The sequence below is a fragment of the Rhipicephalus sanguineus genome, chromosome 10 (assembly GCF_013339695.2).
Source record: "Rhipicephalus sanguineus isolate Rsan-2018 chromosome 10, BIME_Rsan_1.4, whole genome shotgun sequence".
NCBI lineage: Eukaryota > Metazoa > Arthropoda > Arachnida > Ixodida > Ixodidae > Rhipicephalus > Rhipicephalus sanguineus.
Window position 1 is genome coordinate 8305525 of NC_051185.1, and position 17839 is coordinate 8323363.

A 17839-nucleotide genomic window follows, 5' to 3' on the forward strand; every position below is an offset into this window, starting at 1 on the left:
TCATTAACACTGCATTGGCATATGCATAAGACCCCGTGTATTCCTATGGACCGTAACTCTTAAGCTTATGGACATACAGTTTTCCGAGGGAAGTAGCGCTAGAATGCTAGCGCATTAAAACGCGACAGGTGTTTTAGATCTATAGGAATAACACAACGCCACTCGAAATTTGGAGATTTTACCGCTGCGCGAGAAAGGGCCATGGTCGGTCATGCTCACGCTGCGCCTTCTGTACTCCGTTTTACCTTAGGTTCAAAAGCAGCGGCAGCTTTGCGAAGGTCTACTCCGCCACCCTGACGTCATTCGCTAAATACAGCCACGGGTCGGGGGTACCTGTGAAGCCGGACGCACGCACAAACCTACCCGGCGCACGGATATACTTTGCCGGTAACCACATATACCCTGAATGCTTTGCGCAGTTCTTTATCGTAACTGTCAGCCATGTGCTAATCTATAGTTTAATAATAATAATAATAATAATAATAATAATAATAATAATAATAATAATAATAATAATAATAATAATAATAATAATAATAATCTGGGGTTTTACGTCCCAAAACCATGATATGAGGGTCCGGAAATTTCAACCACCTGGTGTTCTTTAACGTGCACTGACATCGCACAGTACGGGCCCTTAGCATGTCACCTCCATCGAAATGCGACCGCTGCGGCCGGGATGAATCTGTAGTTACAGTGCATCGACTGGCACACGGTTGGCACGCCATACAAACATGCGTGTGCAAATGGCGCGCGTATGTTTGTACCAGAATTGGCAGCAGCTCCATTAGGAATTGCCTCACCCCGACTTGATTCTGTTGAGGACGTCACCCTGAATAAAGAAACTTCGAACAATGCCCACTCAGAACATTGCGGTGTTGAGCCTGCGTCTTCAACAAAAGTGTGGCTTGAGGGGCCCCTAAACCATCCAGAGATCGAAATTTAGTTGTTGTGTTGCAGTTGCGCACGAGTCTGCAACGAACACGTAACTGCGAGAATTTTTCGGAATGGTACGGTAATAGCGAAGTTACACGTCTTTGATGAACCAAAGATGCCTCTCGCTCGTTTCGCTCTTTTCTTCGCTACGCTCGCACGTGGCCGAGTGCTCCTCCTCGCCGAGAAAGGAGGAGAGCAGCGAGCGCGCGTACCTGCGAGCAGACAAAGGGGTTTCTTCTTGTTGCTGACATGACTAGATGCGCATGGTGACGTCACGACAACGCTGGGGATACCGAAAGGCCCGGAGAGCAGCAGGAGATTGTTGGAATTTTTGGTGCGCCCGCGGCTCATAGCGCTGCTGCATTTAACACTGCTGATCATGGCGGCATTCTGAACCCGCCGCGCGTGTTTACTTGAAATGTTTAAAAAAATATCGGTGTGTTGTGAGTATTTTAAATCAACCTGAACCCTCATGTGCTGTCCGAATTTTTAGTTAGTTGCTGTTCTATTTTGCGACGCTCCAGCATAGAGGTTAGGAATATCAGTCATGAAAGCCTTCCCTACAGGCGAGGCTGTCAATTGCATTCTACAAAGATAAATTTCTGTCTATAATGCGAGAGTTTCCGCGATTGTACTTTGAAAAAAAAAAAAGCGGTTACATCATTACCTACATTATCTATAGCCACGTATCGGCCTAAACGATACAATGGCCATTGCTGAAACGCTGGTTTTACGATACGCTGTCTGTATCTCGCACAAAAAAGTTGGCAGCCCTTGTTTTTACTTAACTGTACCATAACGGAACGAACACTTGAGTGGTGCCGAGTCACCGTACCAATACCTACGTTTATCTTCTACTTAACGGATTGTTCGTATTCTATGCACACTTCGTATTGGGGCGCTTGTACTGTTCACGGTGCGCGCCATGGTCAAATGTCCGATAGTGAACGCCTGCTCCACAGGCCTTACTCGAATGAAACGCTGCGGAAAGGGTGCAGTCAGTATAGCGGTCTAAATTCTCAACACATTTTTTCCACCACAAGCTGAAACGGAGTAACTTAAGCGTTGCTGCGAAGAGCGGGTTCTTGTCGTCTAAGGGAGACTGAACTCATAATTTTGGGTTACGTCGGTGCTATCCGAACCAACAACCATCGAAGGTTGTTGGTTCGGATCCCACCGGTGTAAAGGGTGATTTCTCGAACACTTTAATTCGTTACAATTTACGTCATAATTACTACACTACAGTTACAGCAATTAATGACATCTATGCTTTCATTTCTTGGCCCAATTATCCGTTGAATTCATTTGGTTATGTAGCATATTAGTGATGGAAGACACTGTAGATTGAATCATTTGCCTCTCTTCTCGAAGGAAATAGAAAACATGAGGCTTTTAGAAGTTTTCACGGCGAAGGCAGCGGATAGCGAATCCAAGTGCATACACGAACGCTTTTGTGCCTGAATTTGGCTGCCACGTGCCGTGGCAGAACATGTTTTAATGTGATGTACCCTCCTTGTTGCGTCACCTGTGTGCTCCATACCGCGCATGTGTTCGTTTGTGCGTGTCTCCCTGACAGCAGTGTTTGTGTGCCGTCTCCTCCCTTCCCTCTTTTCTCTCTCTCATTCCTCCTCCCCCAACCCAGAACTGCGATCCAGGACGAAGCACAGACGACGCCCTCCACACGGTACCGCCGCACTTGTGAACGAGGGGCGGCGCTGTTGCCGACGGCACCGCGGATATGTCTTCAAAGCACCACTCGCTGCTGCTCACCACAGACTACTACAATGGAGGAAGGAAAAAAAAAACAAAAACTAGAGACTAGAGCTGTGCGTTTTACATGCACTGCGCAACTACCATAACCATTCTCAGGCCATTCTGTTCACCGAAGATCGTAACGACTTCGAGGCCGATACAACCTACTCCATCAAACCCACACACTTTCCCGCTGTGTTCAGTGTATAGACAGATGTAGTACGATGAGCTAACAAATAGTTTCTGCTTAACGCGGCTTGAAACGTGGACTGTGCTTTGGAATGTACGCGAACGTGCAAAGATAACCTGTAGATGCCGCCGTGCACTACGCGTGCAATCGAAGTATGGACGAGGGCGCTGTCGTAAGCGAAGTGGAGAGTTTAAAGAATTGAGAGTCTCCTTGGGTGCGGCTGAAAGTACAAAGGAACGCAAGAGCGTTTTCGCCTCATTAAAACTGTCTAATCGAGAGTTTTAGTGCCGGGAACAACAAGCGGCTTGCGTACGCACGCTTCGAGTTCCCAGCCGCACCCAAGGAGAATACGAAGGAACGCAAGGGCTTGTGTACGTAAGCCCTTTTGGGCCCCTGCACTAAACCTATATCTAACGAAACGCGTCGTGAGTAGTTAGCATCGCTTATGCCGCTCATGTTTCCACGAAGTGAAGGCTGCATAAGAAGAGCGAGCGGGTCAGTAGGCCCATATCCTCAACTAGGGAGTCTTCGTTCAGTTGTAAAAAAAGAAATCATGCACGCGCGGTATGGCCGTGAATCCCACGTACGGCAATAATGCGACGCACTGAATAGAATATATTTTTTCCTCAATGAATTATAAATTGAACTTGCGTAGTACCGGAAAGTCCCGGTTGCAATTATGCCGGATGTCACGTGGTCACGTTTCGTCGTGACGCCTCCATGCTGTGACGTCACGGCAAAATGCGTAGTTTCTTCGTCGCCTATGTGAACGGGAACGTTAAAATGCGGGATACTCTGACACGAACACACGCAACGAATTATGTAATGCTCGTTGACTCGATACCTGCCCTGTCGTATTGTGTGGATGTTAAAATAACCTGCTTCTGAACTGTTTGGACTATTTTGATCCCGTTGACTTTACTATCAACTCGCATGTTGCTCCGCGCGCCTATATAGAGCGCTGTAAGTTGATCTCAAGTGCCCAGAAAGTGATTTATGACGTTGAACTGTTGTAGATGTAGCCTAGCTGTTGAGTTCATGTTATAACAACAGCTTGCATTGTTTGGAATATCTCTTCGTCCCAAAACAGTAGTTGCCGCTTATCCTGCGTGATTTTCCTTGCTTAAAGGGGTACTGACACAAGTTTTCGAAGCCGATTTTATTCCGCCACACAGATCGCCTGTATACGGAGACGGCTGTGACCAATTGTGAAGCTCGGCAAATGCTGACAGAACATTTTATTTTGACATCAAATTAAACTTCCGCATTGCGCACCTACTTACATCAACACTAGCGTGACGTCAGGCTACAGTATAAATTCTGGTGACTTCTCGCACCAGCTGTGGTGACGTCAGGTACCAAAACATTCAAAAAGGCCTCTTGTGCGTCGTCAACGAAGCCACGGAGCGGAGCGGCCGTGGAAACGACACATTGCGTAAGCACGTGACATGAAGCTCATACCGTGCCGTGACGTCGGGGTACAGTAGGAACCGAAACTAGCTTTTATTGCGATAGCAATTATATGGACAGTCTCGGCTGGAAAATGTCCGTCCCCGTCGCCGTCATGCACCGTATATGTATAAGTATGTACATATATATAAAAGCCCCAAAGAAAAATAATTCAGAAAAATGCTTCCGAAGCGCGGAATCGAACCAGGGACCTCTTGCTCCGCAGCGAGTGGCGCTATCCACTACGCCACGAAACGCAGATCCTCCACGTAGCTAACGGCGAGCGTTATATACATACCCTTTACCGCTGGACGGACTCAGAGACGGCAGGCGATAATAAGCGTTTCTTCATTACCAGCGAGATGGCGCTAGCAGCACGACGGGCGCATTTAAAAGTCGTCGTCGAGCTCGCTCGCTTCTTATATTTGCGCAGCCAGAACATTGCCCTTCCGTTGTCTGCTCGCGCGGTTTTCTCGCGGTGAGGGGAAGAGGAATGTTTCACGCTTTCACCGTGATGTCCGCGCTCATGTTACCGAGCGTACGAAAGTCACTCGAGCTGAAGGGACGCCGCTAAACGAACAAACAGAAGATGAGCGCGAACTATCAAGTGTCACAGCTCGACAGTTGAAGCACGCTAGTTTTTTAAAAACATGTCTTAATTTTTGAGGGCGAACTCACGATTACCAGTATATTTTCCAGGCTCTTGAGGGCTTGGCATATCATACGTCGCAAAAAAGCGACAACAGAAAGTTTCGTGTCAGTACCCCTTTAAATACGCGCGCGCTATCAGCGCGCCTTCGCGATAGGAACGTGGCTAGCGGCCGAGTTTTCAAGTGAAACGCGAGGATGCCAGATGACGATTATCTTTGGGTGACAAAGGTTCAGCTGTTCTCGGAGAATAGGCATTGCTCCAAATCAGCCCGCGCGCGAAGTGTACCAATAAGACCTGCGACAAATCTGTACGAGTATAAAGTAATAAATGCCAGATTTCAGCGGGCGTATACCGTACCACGGAATGCTATTCCGCGTTGGTCCTCCCTGATTGGTCACTTGTGCCTGTCCTTCAACTAAGCGAGTGCCCCCTGCACTATATACGAGCACTTTTCATTGGCCATTTCGAAATAAGTCAGAGCCCCCCACATGGGTCGACGCCCAAACCGCCGATCGACACGGAGCAGTCTGAATAGTATTCCGTGGTACGGTATGTGCCTCCAGATCAAAGTATACAACAATATGTGCTTGCTCAGTAAAACAGACACTCGATAGTTTTTCTTGGCGTTGTTGGTTTGGCTGCTAGACAATAAACGTTGTGCTGTTAGGCACTGAATTTTTTTATTGAGTGATTCTTCATAAAAGGTAAAAAAAAAAAGCATGGTAACGTTGGCCGGGCGCAAAAAGCGCGGCAAAACGTCTTATGTACACGGAAGCAGGGCAGTGAAGGCTGCGGAAGACCCGTTAACGCTTTGATGCAGTTTTCGACGACTGTACTGGGCCTGGGTGTAGTTTCCGACGCAATACGAGTCGTGCTTTTTCCGTGCCTCGACGCCAGCACTATACAGCTTGAAGCCGCAAAACGCTTCTCGTAGGCATACACACATTCACTCGACGTACAACGGAACTGCCGATTCATTCCGCGGACGCCGCCTAGATACAACTTCAAGCCTGGTTGCTCCGGCACTCGCGTCACCGCCGTAGCTGGACGCGCCGGCGTGACTATCGATATCGCTCTCTGTAAAGAAAAGCACACATCACGCACGAAAAAGAAGCGTTACAGCGCCGGCACGTCGGGCTGGTGACGTCACGACCGTCTGAGCAAGCAGGCTTCGAGTTATATCCACGAGGCGCTGAACGTGGACCACCGCGGTCAGCAGCTCGTTCGCGAAGTTTCTTAACGCACGGCCAGCGCCGTTGAGCCACATTTTTCGCCGCGTCATCGTGTCCTTAGCGCCGAGCCACGTGACTCGCTCCGCGGAATGATTCGGCGATTTTGCCGCGTCACACACGAGTCCACCTTAAACCAACGCCGTCAGTCTGCGAGGAACGGTGCGGCTGCCTGCGCACGCTTATGGGTAGTTCTTTGTGGTCGTCTCCGAGCATCGAATGCCTTCGTTCTTGAGCCGCTGGAGCATCGGTCCGTAGATCTCCTGGGCGAACGGAAGCACCATGCCTTTGCCCTGGATCTCCCCTGCAAGGAAGGACCACGTGTATGCGGTCAGCGCACTATATACGCGGGAACGCTATGCCCAGGTATGCAATTACTATTCCCTGCGCTGTTCCTGAATATGCAGGGGTAATAGTAGGGAGTCGATAATTTAAGGGGTTTTACGTGCACACACCACGATATGATTATGAGGCACGCCGTAATTGGGGGTTACGGATTAACTTTGACCAATTGGGCTTCTTTAACGGGCTTGAATCTTAACCACATGGGTGTTTGTTGCATTTCGCTCCCATTGAAATGCTGCTGCCGTGGCCGGGAACCTTAAGTGCTTAGCAGCGTGACACCCTACCCAATATAGGTTCGTAAACTCACTCATGAGTCGACTACTTACTCAGACTCTGATGGGGCCGCGAGTCCGAGTCTGAGCAAGGTGGGGGGCGGGGGAGGGGGGGGGGGGGGGTTCATGTTTTGGTGAGTTTGAGTGTGAATGAGTCCGGTTGAGGAAAGTTTTGACGAGTTGCAGTCCGAGTGAGTCCTAAGCGCAAAATACATTTCTTGAGTAAGTCTGAGTGAGCTCCATTTTTTGCTGACATATGCTACCCAATAACAGCGGGTAATGTTTAGAAAATTGTTGAATTCAGCGACGCCGTCAAGTCCCGCAATTGCGGCATTTGCACACAATCACAGCTGTAGAGCTTGTGAATGAAATGTCTACTTAGTACTGCGCAGGTCTGAAGAAAACGCAGTTAGAGTTCCTTTGTCTATAAAGATGACTCACTTTTTTTTTTTAACAGCGAAAGGAAGGTGCACACTTTTCTTGTAACACCTGAGCGATAGGTTCTTTTCATAGCATGTCAACTATGTAAATCTCAGAACGTACGCTCTAGAATTTGTTCAGCAAGTCGGAATCGCCGGCGAAACGCGGTGGTCGAAGAATCCGAAGTTTATATGATATCTGGGGTTTAACGTCCCAAAACCACGATATGATTATGAGAGACGCCGTAGTGGAGGCCTCCGGAAATTTCGACCACCTGGGGTTCTTTAACGTGTACCTAAATCTAAGTACACGGGCCTCAAGAATCCGAAGTTTAGTTGCGGTGTTCGGCTGCTAGCAGACTTGGAAGACGCGGGTTCGATCCCGGCCGCTGCGGTCGCATTTCGATAAAAAGCGAAATGCTAGAGGCCCGCGTACTTAGCGATGCCAGTGCGCGATGAAGAACGCCACGCGGTCAAAAGTATCAGAAGCTTCCACTACTGGGTACGTCTATCATAGCCAGAGTCACTTTGGGACAAACCTCGTAAACCAACCAAGTCCGAAGTTGGAACTGCGCTTTCAAGGTGACTCATGAAGAATCGCGAATAGCAAGACTCGCGCACAAAACACGTGTTCAACGCATGCGTCGTTCGGCTTCGTCAGTTTTCGTTGTTTGAATAAGCGTAACACTCGACAGTTCACTAGTGCGAAAGGCATGGCCACAGTAGAAGCGCACAGATATAAGGTCTGCCTTCATGCGTGTTCGTGAACACGCGGCGTACGGTTTGCGTCAAAGGGTTAGAGACCACTACGTCTGAGAAAACATTGTGACTGTATTCGGTCGAACAGCCCGGTACATGTCGTTAGCGAATTTCAGAACTGGAAAGCAGCGGGAATCTTAAGCTTTTGTCTCTCGTGATCCCTAAACTTTTGACTGACTCTACAACAATGTACAAGTTGGCAGTCAAGCCTTGTTAACGCAGCGCCGGCACTTCGCGAGACAGGAAAAAAAAAGATCGTCGCTTGTAGCAAGCTTATCAGAACACGGCGTTATGAAAGAGAGGGAGGGTAGTCGTGCATAGCCGTGGCCTGCGTGGAACGTGGCCGTGCCATGTCATGCACAGCATCCGTATGTAGTAGCGCTGCAACGCTGCTGGCATTCTAGCGCGGCCGTGGTAGCACAAAGTACTGCACGCCTCGGGCGAGTGGGCGGGCGCGATGGGTATATCGTTGCGCTCCGATGTGAGCGCTTTCCGTTCGTCGGCGATGGGTTGCGTATTAATGACATGTCTTGATTATATTCTCGTAAAGTTGGAACGAGTAGTAACAACGCAAGCGGAAAAAGTGCAAGTGCGAAGTTTGTTAGCGACATAGCTGAAATCGCTAGGACAGCAGAAGCAGCGACCCGTCACAGTCTGTCACGCTGTTCCGTAACGTTTGCTGTCGGGCTAATTGGTGCATAGCTGAACTACAATTGACGGTGCAAGTGTGAAGACAGGAGCGAAGAAGACACGGACAAGCGCACCCGTGTCTTACGCTGTTTCAACTGCTACTGAATATGCTTACCCTGCAAGATCATTTTGGCAGCGATGGCGGCCGGGTAGCCGACAGTCTTCGCCATTGCGGAGTAGCCGTTGGGGTCGCCGTAGGTGACCATGTCGACGTGCCTCATTTCCTGCACAGCAGTCGAGTTCACGTTGTAGACATAACTTTGTGCAATAAATACAGATAAAGTTCTAGAAGGCTGTAACCTCAACATTCTATGATCTTGCAATCCAACCGAAGCACACTCATCTCAGATGCGTGATTAAGCGAGGAAAATAGCAAGAGACAACACGTGCATAATGGAGAGGGCGGGTGCTGAGAAGTCCCGATGCTACGGTTACAAGGGGAATTATTCGAAGGGCTCGTTTCTTTGTCAGACACAACTAATGAAACCAACAGACAATTAAGCAGAGGAAATCATAAGGTATATTATTACTATTACTATTATTATTATTTTAATTTTGAACAGTAGTGTAACGATTTTAACTTAAATGGAAAGGAACTGAAGTGGACGAAAGATAAGCCTTTCCGTCGATGGGATCTGAACCCACAACCTTCGAATTACGGCTAGACATAGAAGTGCCATCCATGGCTTGTGGCTGGCGAAATCAAAGAACATTAACAAGACATTGATATAACCCGTAACATTGTGGAGGAAGCAACTATATGTCCTCGTTAACTTGCGTTTTAACGTTATCGTGAATTGTTCTCTCTACTCTAGCGTTCACCGATGTATTACGAGAAGTGCTCATTCTCTTCGATGGCGATGCAACTCAGGGATACTTGCCTTCTTTTCATCGTGCCACTGGATGCCAATGTCGTGCCTCATGATGACCAAGTCCCGCTCGCCAGGTTCTGCAACAGACAAGACACCCTTAAAACACCCGCGCCGAGACATACTCTCAATACGTTCCATCGCAAACACACTTACCGTATGCAAGCCTGTTGGACAGATGGAAGATGAGTGTGTCCAGGGGCGTGTTTTTCTTCTCCACCGGTGTGTCGTCGAGGAGGCCCAGACTGGAAGCAAATTGTGTTTAACTTAGAATGCGGCACCACAAAATGTGGTGGCGTACTTTTAAAACGTTGAACACCCTCGCAACCTTCGCGTTATTAACAAGTTTGCCCATACTCTCATTTCCGGGAGTAGCATTTGATATAACGGTAAAGTGTAATAGTTAAAGTGTGTGTTTGTGTGTGTGTGTGTGTGTGTGCGTGCGTGCGTGCCTAACAATATCTTGCGTGAGCGACGTCGCTATACTCGCAACAGCGCAAGAACAGAATAACGGTACACGTAGACATGATAGACGTACTCTTCGATGGCTTTCGTCCTGAACTCGCACTTGTCGACCCTGTCGTAGATGAGATTCTTGATGTTGGAGGTGAGCAGATTGTCCGGTTGGCCCATCAGCGTCGTCATGAATTGACGCTGTGAAAGTGAGATGGAAATGGAAACGAGATAGAAAGTACTATAAGGGAGGAAGTGAGCACACAATAGAAAGCACACATACGCGGACGGATATCAGGTGGAAAACAAAGAGGACTTTAAACAAATGCTGGAGTGGAAGCTCTCGCAACGTATTAGAGGCAAAGTTGAAGCCACGGTTTGACCCCGGTTTGTCTCGAAAACATGCTCTTTTCGTGTGGTGCCCACTTAGAGATAAAGTGGTTTTGCTCTGTTAATGTAAACGCTAGGCTAACTATAAGATAAGAGATCGTTGTTCCCGGTGAATGTGACCTCTCGAGATTAGTATTGATTAGATCTATAAAATCTGCCTCGACTTTGAGGCTTCTTAGGGAAACTTGTAAGTTGTAACGCAAAGGCACACGTCAAACACTCCCTCTCCCATAAAATTACCAACATTAAACTGGTAAGGTCTGTGAAGAAAGCGCATGCTTTTTTTCTTCGTTAACCGATGGCGTTTTATCTTTCCACTCGTAAGATGTCGGATTCCTGGCTTCGCTTTCGAGGCAGAACTTCCCCTCCACTCGAGCAATTTTTTTTTATTCCTCCTTTGTGATAAACCGCGAGTTTGTCATCTCACGGAAGCATTAACGCTTGGAAAAAAAATTGACGCATACCCAGGTAATCTCCGGTCCCCTCGGGTGCAAGGTGGGATGGGGCTCTCCACTCAGAAGTCCGAGAAGCTGAAGTCCTTTCATGGCGCTTGAGAATCCCTGGAAGAAGGGCCGCGTCACGTGATACAAAGCGTGAGAAATCGCCGACCGACTAAGTTGCAGAGTCACTCTCCTCTCCGAGACAAACATCTTGAACACACTAACGAAGTGGATGGTGTTGGGTAGTTGGTTGATCGCGTAATGAGGCAAAGCGCAACTCTTGAGGAATATATATATATATATATATATATATATATATATATATATATATATATAAGCAAATCAAACGAAACAAGCACTTGTATTCGTTTTTCGTATGTCATTGTTTCCGCTGTGCTTGCCTAACAACATGCAAGTACTTTTTGACAAGTGCCACACTTCACTTAGTTACGGCGCTGCTTGAATGTTATGTTTTGGAAATCCAGCGGTAAAACATGGAGCACTGTAGGATGAAGACGACGGGACGAAGCTGTCTTCTTCGCGTTAATGTCCCTGTTTTACCGCTGGAAATCCAAGCGTTAACATGCACTAGCTTGCCCAATTGACCAATTTGCTACTTAAAAATCTCCAACTCTTGTCTCTTGTTAGTGTTTCCTTCGGGTCGTCGTGCTATTTGCGTTGCATATTGTATCTTTACATCTTTTTAAGCTTTCCGCCCCGAAGGAATATCACTTTCTAAGAAAGATATTGACAACGGCCCACAGCAGTGTCACTGTTATGAAAGTCCAAGTCACAGGCCTCGAGCGCGGGCAGAGGTCGACACACGTGTACTGGTTAGTGACGCCGCGCGTTCGCTGAATCCGTCTTCTCACAGTGCCACGGCGCATGCGCTTTTCCCCTGGCGTGAAAGTCGCGAAACGCTGTGGTGGCCGATCTCTGAGGCTTCTGTTCTGGTGATCGCGGTTGTTCCAGATCACCATGCGAAGCTCGGCCCCCAACCAAAACGCCGCAGGGTAGCACAGGAAAATGAAAAACGCGGATTACGCGATCTGCACTGCTCACCTTGTATCTGAGCGTGCCGCGAAGCACGGTGTGTGCGTTGCCGATTCCGTAGGTGTTTTTGTAGATGAGCGAGTCCCTGTTCGGGTATCCTTCGAGGTTGAAGCCAGGCAGGAAGGGAACGCTCCCGGCGTTGTCCAGAAGGCTGCCGGGCGGGATTTCCACCTCCTGCAAGAAACCGAGTGCTGAGCTGGCTATATAAACACGTTGAAGTGTTGAGAGGCGGACGTGATTTGATATAAGAGAACTTTTTATTGGGTGAGTTGGTGAACGTTCGTAATGCTGTTAAGGCGCGATTTGGTATAGAGGACACGCATCAGTGTTCACCCCAGCTGTGGTTTGGGGAAAAGGAATGGGGAGAGAGAGTAGATAGAGCTCGCATGGCCAGCTCGACGGCCGGAAACACCGCGCACGGGAAGCGTTAATGCTCGTCTTCAGAGTGGACCCACGAGTCATGTGGGTCTAGGAACAGCTAAGTCGAGTAGGGCTTGGAAGGCCTCGAGCAGGGCTTGGAAGGCCTCGCTGCGCAGAGCCCATGGTCCCGAAGGAAAGAGATGTCCGAAAATTGATTCGTCGGTACGCTGGCACCGTGCGGTTCCCTTAAGCGTTGCGAGCTGTGCATTCCAGCTGTACGTAAGCAAGGGTCTCGTCGGCTCCTCTTGTAGGTATTTGGTGGGAGGTCGTCCGACCTTGCTGTCAGAGCCATGCGTGACATTGTGGCGAAACTCGCCGACAGATTTGGTGAACGTGGCTTTAAAGGCGTGCTCTTTGAGTGCAAGGAATACAGCTTAAGGAAGTTCGTGTTCACTGCGAAGATGCTGCGGGTGAGATCTCCACAAGAGCGATGTGATATACGAATAAGTAAACGCACCATTAGGATAGAATACATTCGACAGGTTACTGATGTACTTGGCTGCATATACGTACACCCGTAATCCAGACTCACCGTTCGTGCAAGTAGATTCTAGATTTAATATCCCGACTATTTTGTCTGCAATGAAAGTAGGGAATGTCTAAAACAAGAAGTATTCAATTTGGCGGTCGCTTACCTTGCCATTTTCCAGATATCGAGCGGGTCCCATGCAGTTGACAAAGGCACTTCGTGGATTCCAGCTGTGACGGGAATGAAGAGAAAAAAAATTAGGCGTCGACTATCGATCACTTTCTACTAGTGACTTCCGTGCGACAAACATCTTGTATTGCGATGGGTGTTCGAAGCCAGCATTTTTCACTATTGCAACATGCTAACGCGCCTCCAACCTTATTTGGTATGAGATAAGTGTTGTCAACGTGTTTGTGCACTGCTGATCGTGATTAAGCCCTGAGGGGGAAAATTTCTCAACGATAGAGCGTTTTAGCAAGTTACGCTAATACATTATGGAAATTGCTTCCTCCTTTCTCGCTCGTTGTGCTATAGCCTCTCCCAGTTCCAGTGACAGTCTGAGTCCCAGTTCGTCCCCCGAAATCGTTAACAATGCGTAGGCTAAGAGGCAACAATGAGGCGTGTCGATCCCATAGTAACTTTTGAAAAGGAGCATTTGAGTTGTTGGCGTACCTTCGCTGGAATTACGAGCAACAAAAACACAATGAGTGAGAAAGGAGGAGCGGTATGCTATTACCGTAACTTGCTAAAAGTTACCCTGATGATTGGCTTCCTTCTGCAGCTTGCGTAGAGGAGTCAATCACCATCAAGAAATTCTATCCAGACCAGGCGCGATCGCAGTCAGAATTACCGTGTGACACCTGCATGATATAATCTAGTTCGTTCATGTTCACTTCTAACTCATACATCCTGGATTTGCGGACAGGAAAAAAGGGAGGCAAAAGAAGCTTCAGCATTGCGCAAGCCTTGACAGTGCTCACCTGATCTTGTATCGAAGTGGGTTGTTGGCATGTTCCGGCGCTGGCAAACCACCACAGTAGGACACGAACGAAACGACCTGCAGAAACGACAACGTTGCCCGAGTCGCCAATTTTCAATTTCAGTTTTCATTTCCATAAGAATGCATAGAGGAAGGCATGAAAAAAAGTTTTAATTTCTGCTTGAAGATTCAAGTCCCCTAATAATTGTTGGGGTTTAACGTCCCAAAACCACGATATGATTATGAGAGGCTCCGTAGTAGAGGGCTCCGGAAATTTTGACCACCTGGGATTATTTAACGTGCCACTAAATCTAAGCATACGGGCCTCAAGCATTTTAGCCTCCATCGAAAATGCGGCCGTCGCGGTCGGGATTCAATCCCGCGACCCGCGGGTCAGCAGTCAAGCACCATGACCACTAGACCACCGTGGCGGGTCATTCAAACCCCCTCTAAAAGGCATAAAGCGAGTAGACAAACTAAATACACACCTGTACATAGGGTGGTCAAAAGTTCCCACGCCACGCTGCCACATGATTACACGGGACAATCGCCTGGGAACTTTTGACCACGCCTGTACATTCACCATGCTCATTTTTTCACGAAATACGAAAAATAAGGCATCTGCGTGTGGCAGTTATACAATACTACTACGAGATGAAAAATTCGTGTACACGGGGTGTCAGCTTCAGCGACACCCCGTGTTCACGAATTTTTCATCTCTTGAAGCTTCCACCTTCACCTGGACTTCTGCCTTTTTTTAATATTACTATGGGCGCTAAAGAAAAGGAAATAAATGTATTCCAGCATCGACGCAGAAAGAAGGTGGCAACAGACAATACACAGCGACTCTTAATGATCAACTCAGGGCCGTCCAGAGGGCCCACGACGTGGCAGTTAGGCTTAGCCTACCTGTCCTAGAGCGGGAGAGGCCCGCATCAGCCCTTGGCTGAGCCTCGGGGCCCAATAAAGTTTTACCATAACATAACATACCATACAATACCATACCGACGTTTTCCCTCTAAACACTACTCGCTCGTGGTGAAGCGTAGCTCAGTGTGAACAACTTTCACGACGAACACCAACCTTTCCGCCCTTCCTGCGCACTTCGTCGAAGCACTCCATGGCCAGGAGGTGATCGATGCCAGGGTCGAGGCCGACTTCGTTCATCACGGTGATGTTTGCGTCAGCGGCTCTGAAAGAAGCGTTACAGGAAATAAGTTTTGATGAACTCATTCCGCCGATACTCTTGAGACAAGCAGTGTGACTCTCCCCAAAAACTTAAAAATTCAGGCAGAACCTACTCGGGTTCTGCACATGCGAAATCATTGTTGGATTGAGGTGGAACAAAGATAATGTTACTGATCATAACAGCAGATGACAGCCGCCAGAGGCCAACATTATGCAGCCAACATTACCCAGTGCTTATCAGTGGTGGTAGCGTGTGAGTAACAATAGCGTAGCTAGAAATGTTTTTCGGGGGGAAGGTGGGGTTCAACTATGGACACGTGGTCATGTGTGCTGGCATGATGTTACATCTCCGGTCAGTGCAGTTTCCGGCGCATGTCTCGACTGTTTCAGTGGCTCATGATGAAATGTTAGCTCACCCGTGTTTCTATCTAATGAGATTACCTTGTTCGGTAACATATATAAATCGGCGTTGTTTCTGTTAATAAACATTTGGAAGTTGGCGCCCGTGTCTGTCAGTTCGTGTCCCCACTTCGTCCCCGTCCTACTTGCGTCATACGAATTTTTCTCTAGTAATGATTATGTGACTAACAGCGCACAAAAGGACAAGGGACCAGGAAGAAACACAGGCGAGCACTGACTTACAAGTGAAGTCTATTTCCGAAACGAGATAGATATGTCCTTTTTTGCGCTGTTAGTCACATAATGGATCACCAACTTGCCCAAAGATTTGCTCTCTCAAGTAATGAACCAACTAGCTCAGCAACAAGCCCTATTCAACCATATTTGTGTATGTTAGTCCGTGCATTTGTATGTGTGCGTGAATATATACACACATGCGAAACTGACAAAAAAATCGGGGGGGGGGAAGCTTGAATCCCCCCAACCCCACCCGCCCTGGCTACGCCAGTGGTGAGTAAATATGGCATACCAGGACACCACTGCTCACAAAACCAGGGCCGGGAAGGGGGGTTTATGCGATAAGATATGCTCTCGCATATGTAAAAAGAAAGCCTCACAAGGTCCCTTATGCATTCGCCTAAAAAAACTCGAAGGCGAAACCCATCCGGAGTGGCTATTTTACCGCGCACATTGTATGTCACTTTCACTGATTAAGCCACTAAATTTCCTTCGATAAAGAACATATATGTCAATCATGCTTTCGCTGGCTTTTGAAATGTTTTCGCAGATGCCACGTGATCTTTTCTCACGCCGGCTTTTCACTCAAGACCACTTCCTTCTCAAAATCCAGTCGCACTACTCACGCGCTGTGCAGTTCTTTCATCTCCGGGGTGAGGTAGCTGGCAGTCACCATGTTCGTCTTGTGCGCGATGCAGTACTGGGCTATCGTTGGGTGCAGAGGGTAAGGCAGCAAGCTGTTGGATTAAGAAAGGCGTACAATTTTACTGGTGTGCACTTTGCATGCAAGAGCTCTTGACTGCTACAGGACAATACATGCAATAACTATTACATAGGTCACTCAAACTTAATGGCATCGTATAAACAACATCGACAGTTCCCATCGTCGCGTAATCGCAGCGTTTGCGAAGTGAAACATGGGCATATAGGTGCATAAAACAATTACAGCTAGTGCATATCCTCACAATCAGAATCTTAATCGCGTGATGGGTAAGAAATTTCGAATTAAGAAGCCTCACGGGCTAATTCAATAGCCAAGGCTGTTACTGACTAGAAAGTGCAGTATAGTTGAAGCAGAAAGCTGGGTTGGTCAAGTAATGTTTGAAATAATATTACCCACTACCAGCTAGCTCAAATCATTTAGTTAGAGCCTTGCGTAATATCTTTACCGCCGTAAAAAGGGAATAACACGATGTAGGCAGATGGGCTGAGGAGGTAGCCGAGTTTAGCTGCTCTATAATATTGACAAATTGATAACAGCACCGACGTTTTTACATTGTATAGTAAAAGAAAATGAACAAAATATCATAAACTGCGCACGAAGATCTCCCGCGTACGCTATATAACATTATGACAAAAACTGCAGTAACGTCAGTGCACTTACGTAGCCTTCGGGAAAAACAGTCTCATTTGAACTCTGAACAGAAACCCTCACCGCATGCGAGCCGCCTCGTATGGCGACTGAATAAGAACCGCTGTCCGAAAGTCGGCGCAGCCTGGGGGCGTGGTGTACCTGACCACTAAATCGGCGTCCTTGATGAGGTTCTGGATCGCGTCCGGAGTCTTCGTCACATCCACGACCACGGACTCTGTGTTGGGCGTCTTGATGGCCAGAGCCTCCCCTTCCTTCTGGAACGCCGTCCCTGAGAAAGGCGAAAAGGGTAGCGTTGAGAAACATCTGATAGAACACCGAAATCATTGCTTATCATCAAACTTCTCCCTAGGACTGTCCACCCAGAATACGACCAATCCCGCCGCGTCGCGCGAGCAGCAACTCTCCATAAGGAATATGGCGCTTTAGAGGATGTGCGCTGGGTAGATGCCGCGTGTGGTCCAGACGGTTTGGTAGCTGTCGCTTATCCTGCGGCTCCCCCACTCACCCACTTCTTGGCACCAACCTGTACCCCCGGAGGAAGCCGCTATAGCGTTAGCTATGGCCAAAAGCAATGCCACTTACATACCTAGCGATTCAAAAACGGCCATTCTTAACCTTGCCCGTCGCGCGTCCATTCTCCCACGTGGCATATATTGAGGTTGTGTACCGTGAATCCTGATAGGTTTGTTGAACTCGTGTGGGCGCCGGCTCACTCTGGCAATCCTGGAAATGAGACCGCCGATAACATAGCCCGAAGACTTATTGTCTGGGCAAATGGCGACCACAGCCGGCATTTCTCGAGAGAGTGTGCAAACATGTGCACGTTCTCTGAACTCACCCAACAAGCACGCCTTGCCCGTCGCCTCTACCCCCC

General features: G+C 48.1%; 2 protein-coding genes across 2 annotated transcripts in view; one reads left to right on the forward strand and one right to left on the reverse strand.

The window, feature by feature from the left end:
- LOC119406955 (6-phosphofructo-2-kinase/fructose-2,6-bisphosphatase) overlaps positions 1-4546 on the forward strand; it is a 163377-nt gene extending 158831 nt beyond the window's left edge. Inside the window, exon 13 of the mRNA XM_037673757.2 lies at positions 2579-4546. Within this exon, the coding sequence (XP_037529685.1) occupies positions 2579-2638 (60 nt within the window). The 3' untranslated portion in view covers positions 2639-4546. The remainder of the gene's footprint in view (positions 1-2578) is intronic.
- Positions 4547-5679: 1133 nt separating this feature from the next.
- Positions 5680-17839, reverse strand: part of LOC119406956 (alpha-aminoadipic semialdehyde synthase, mitochondrial) — a 52146-nt gene continuing 39986 nt past the window's right edge. Inside the window, exons 14-25 of the mRNA XM_037673768.2 lie at positions 17104-17233; positions 16217-16327; positions 14850-14958; positions 13768-13844; positions 12954-13017; positions 11908-12072; positions 10870-10965; positions 10101-10216; positions 9719-9807; positions 9575-9642; positions 8809-8917; positions 5680-6512 (exon numbers count right to left, since the gene is read on the reverse strand). Of these exons, the coding sequence (XP_037529696.1) occupies positions 6391-6512; positions 8809-8917; positions 9575-9642; positions 9719-9807; positions 10101-10216; positions 10870-10965; positions 11908-12072; positions 12954-13017; positions 13768-13844; positions 14850-14958; positions 16217-16327; positions 17104-17233 (1256 nt within the window). The 3' untranslated portion in view covers positions 5680-6390. The remainder of the gene's footprint in view (positions 6513-8808; positions 8918-9574; positions 9643-9718; positions 9808-10100; positions 10217-10869; positions 10966-11907; positions 12073-12953; positions 13018-13767; positions 13845-14849; positions 14959-16216; positions 16328-17103; positions 17234-17839) is intronic.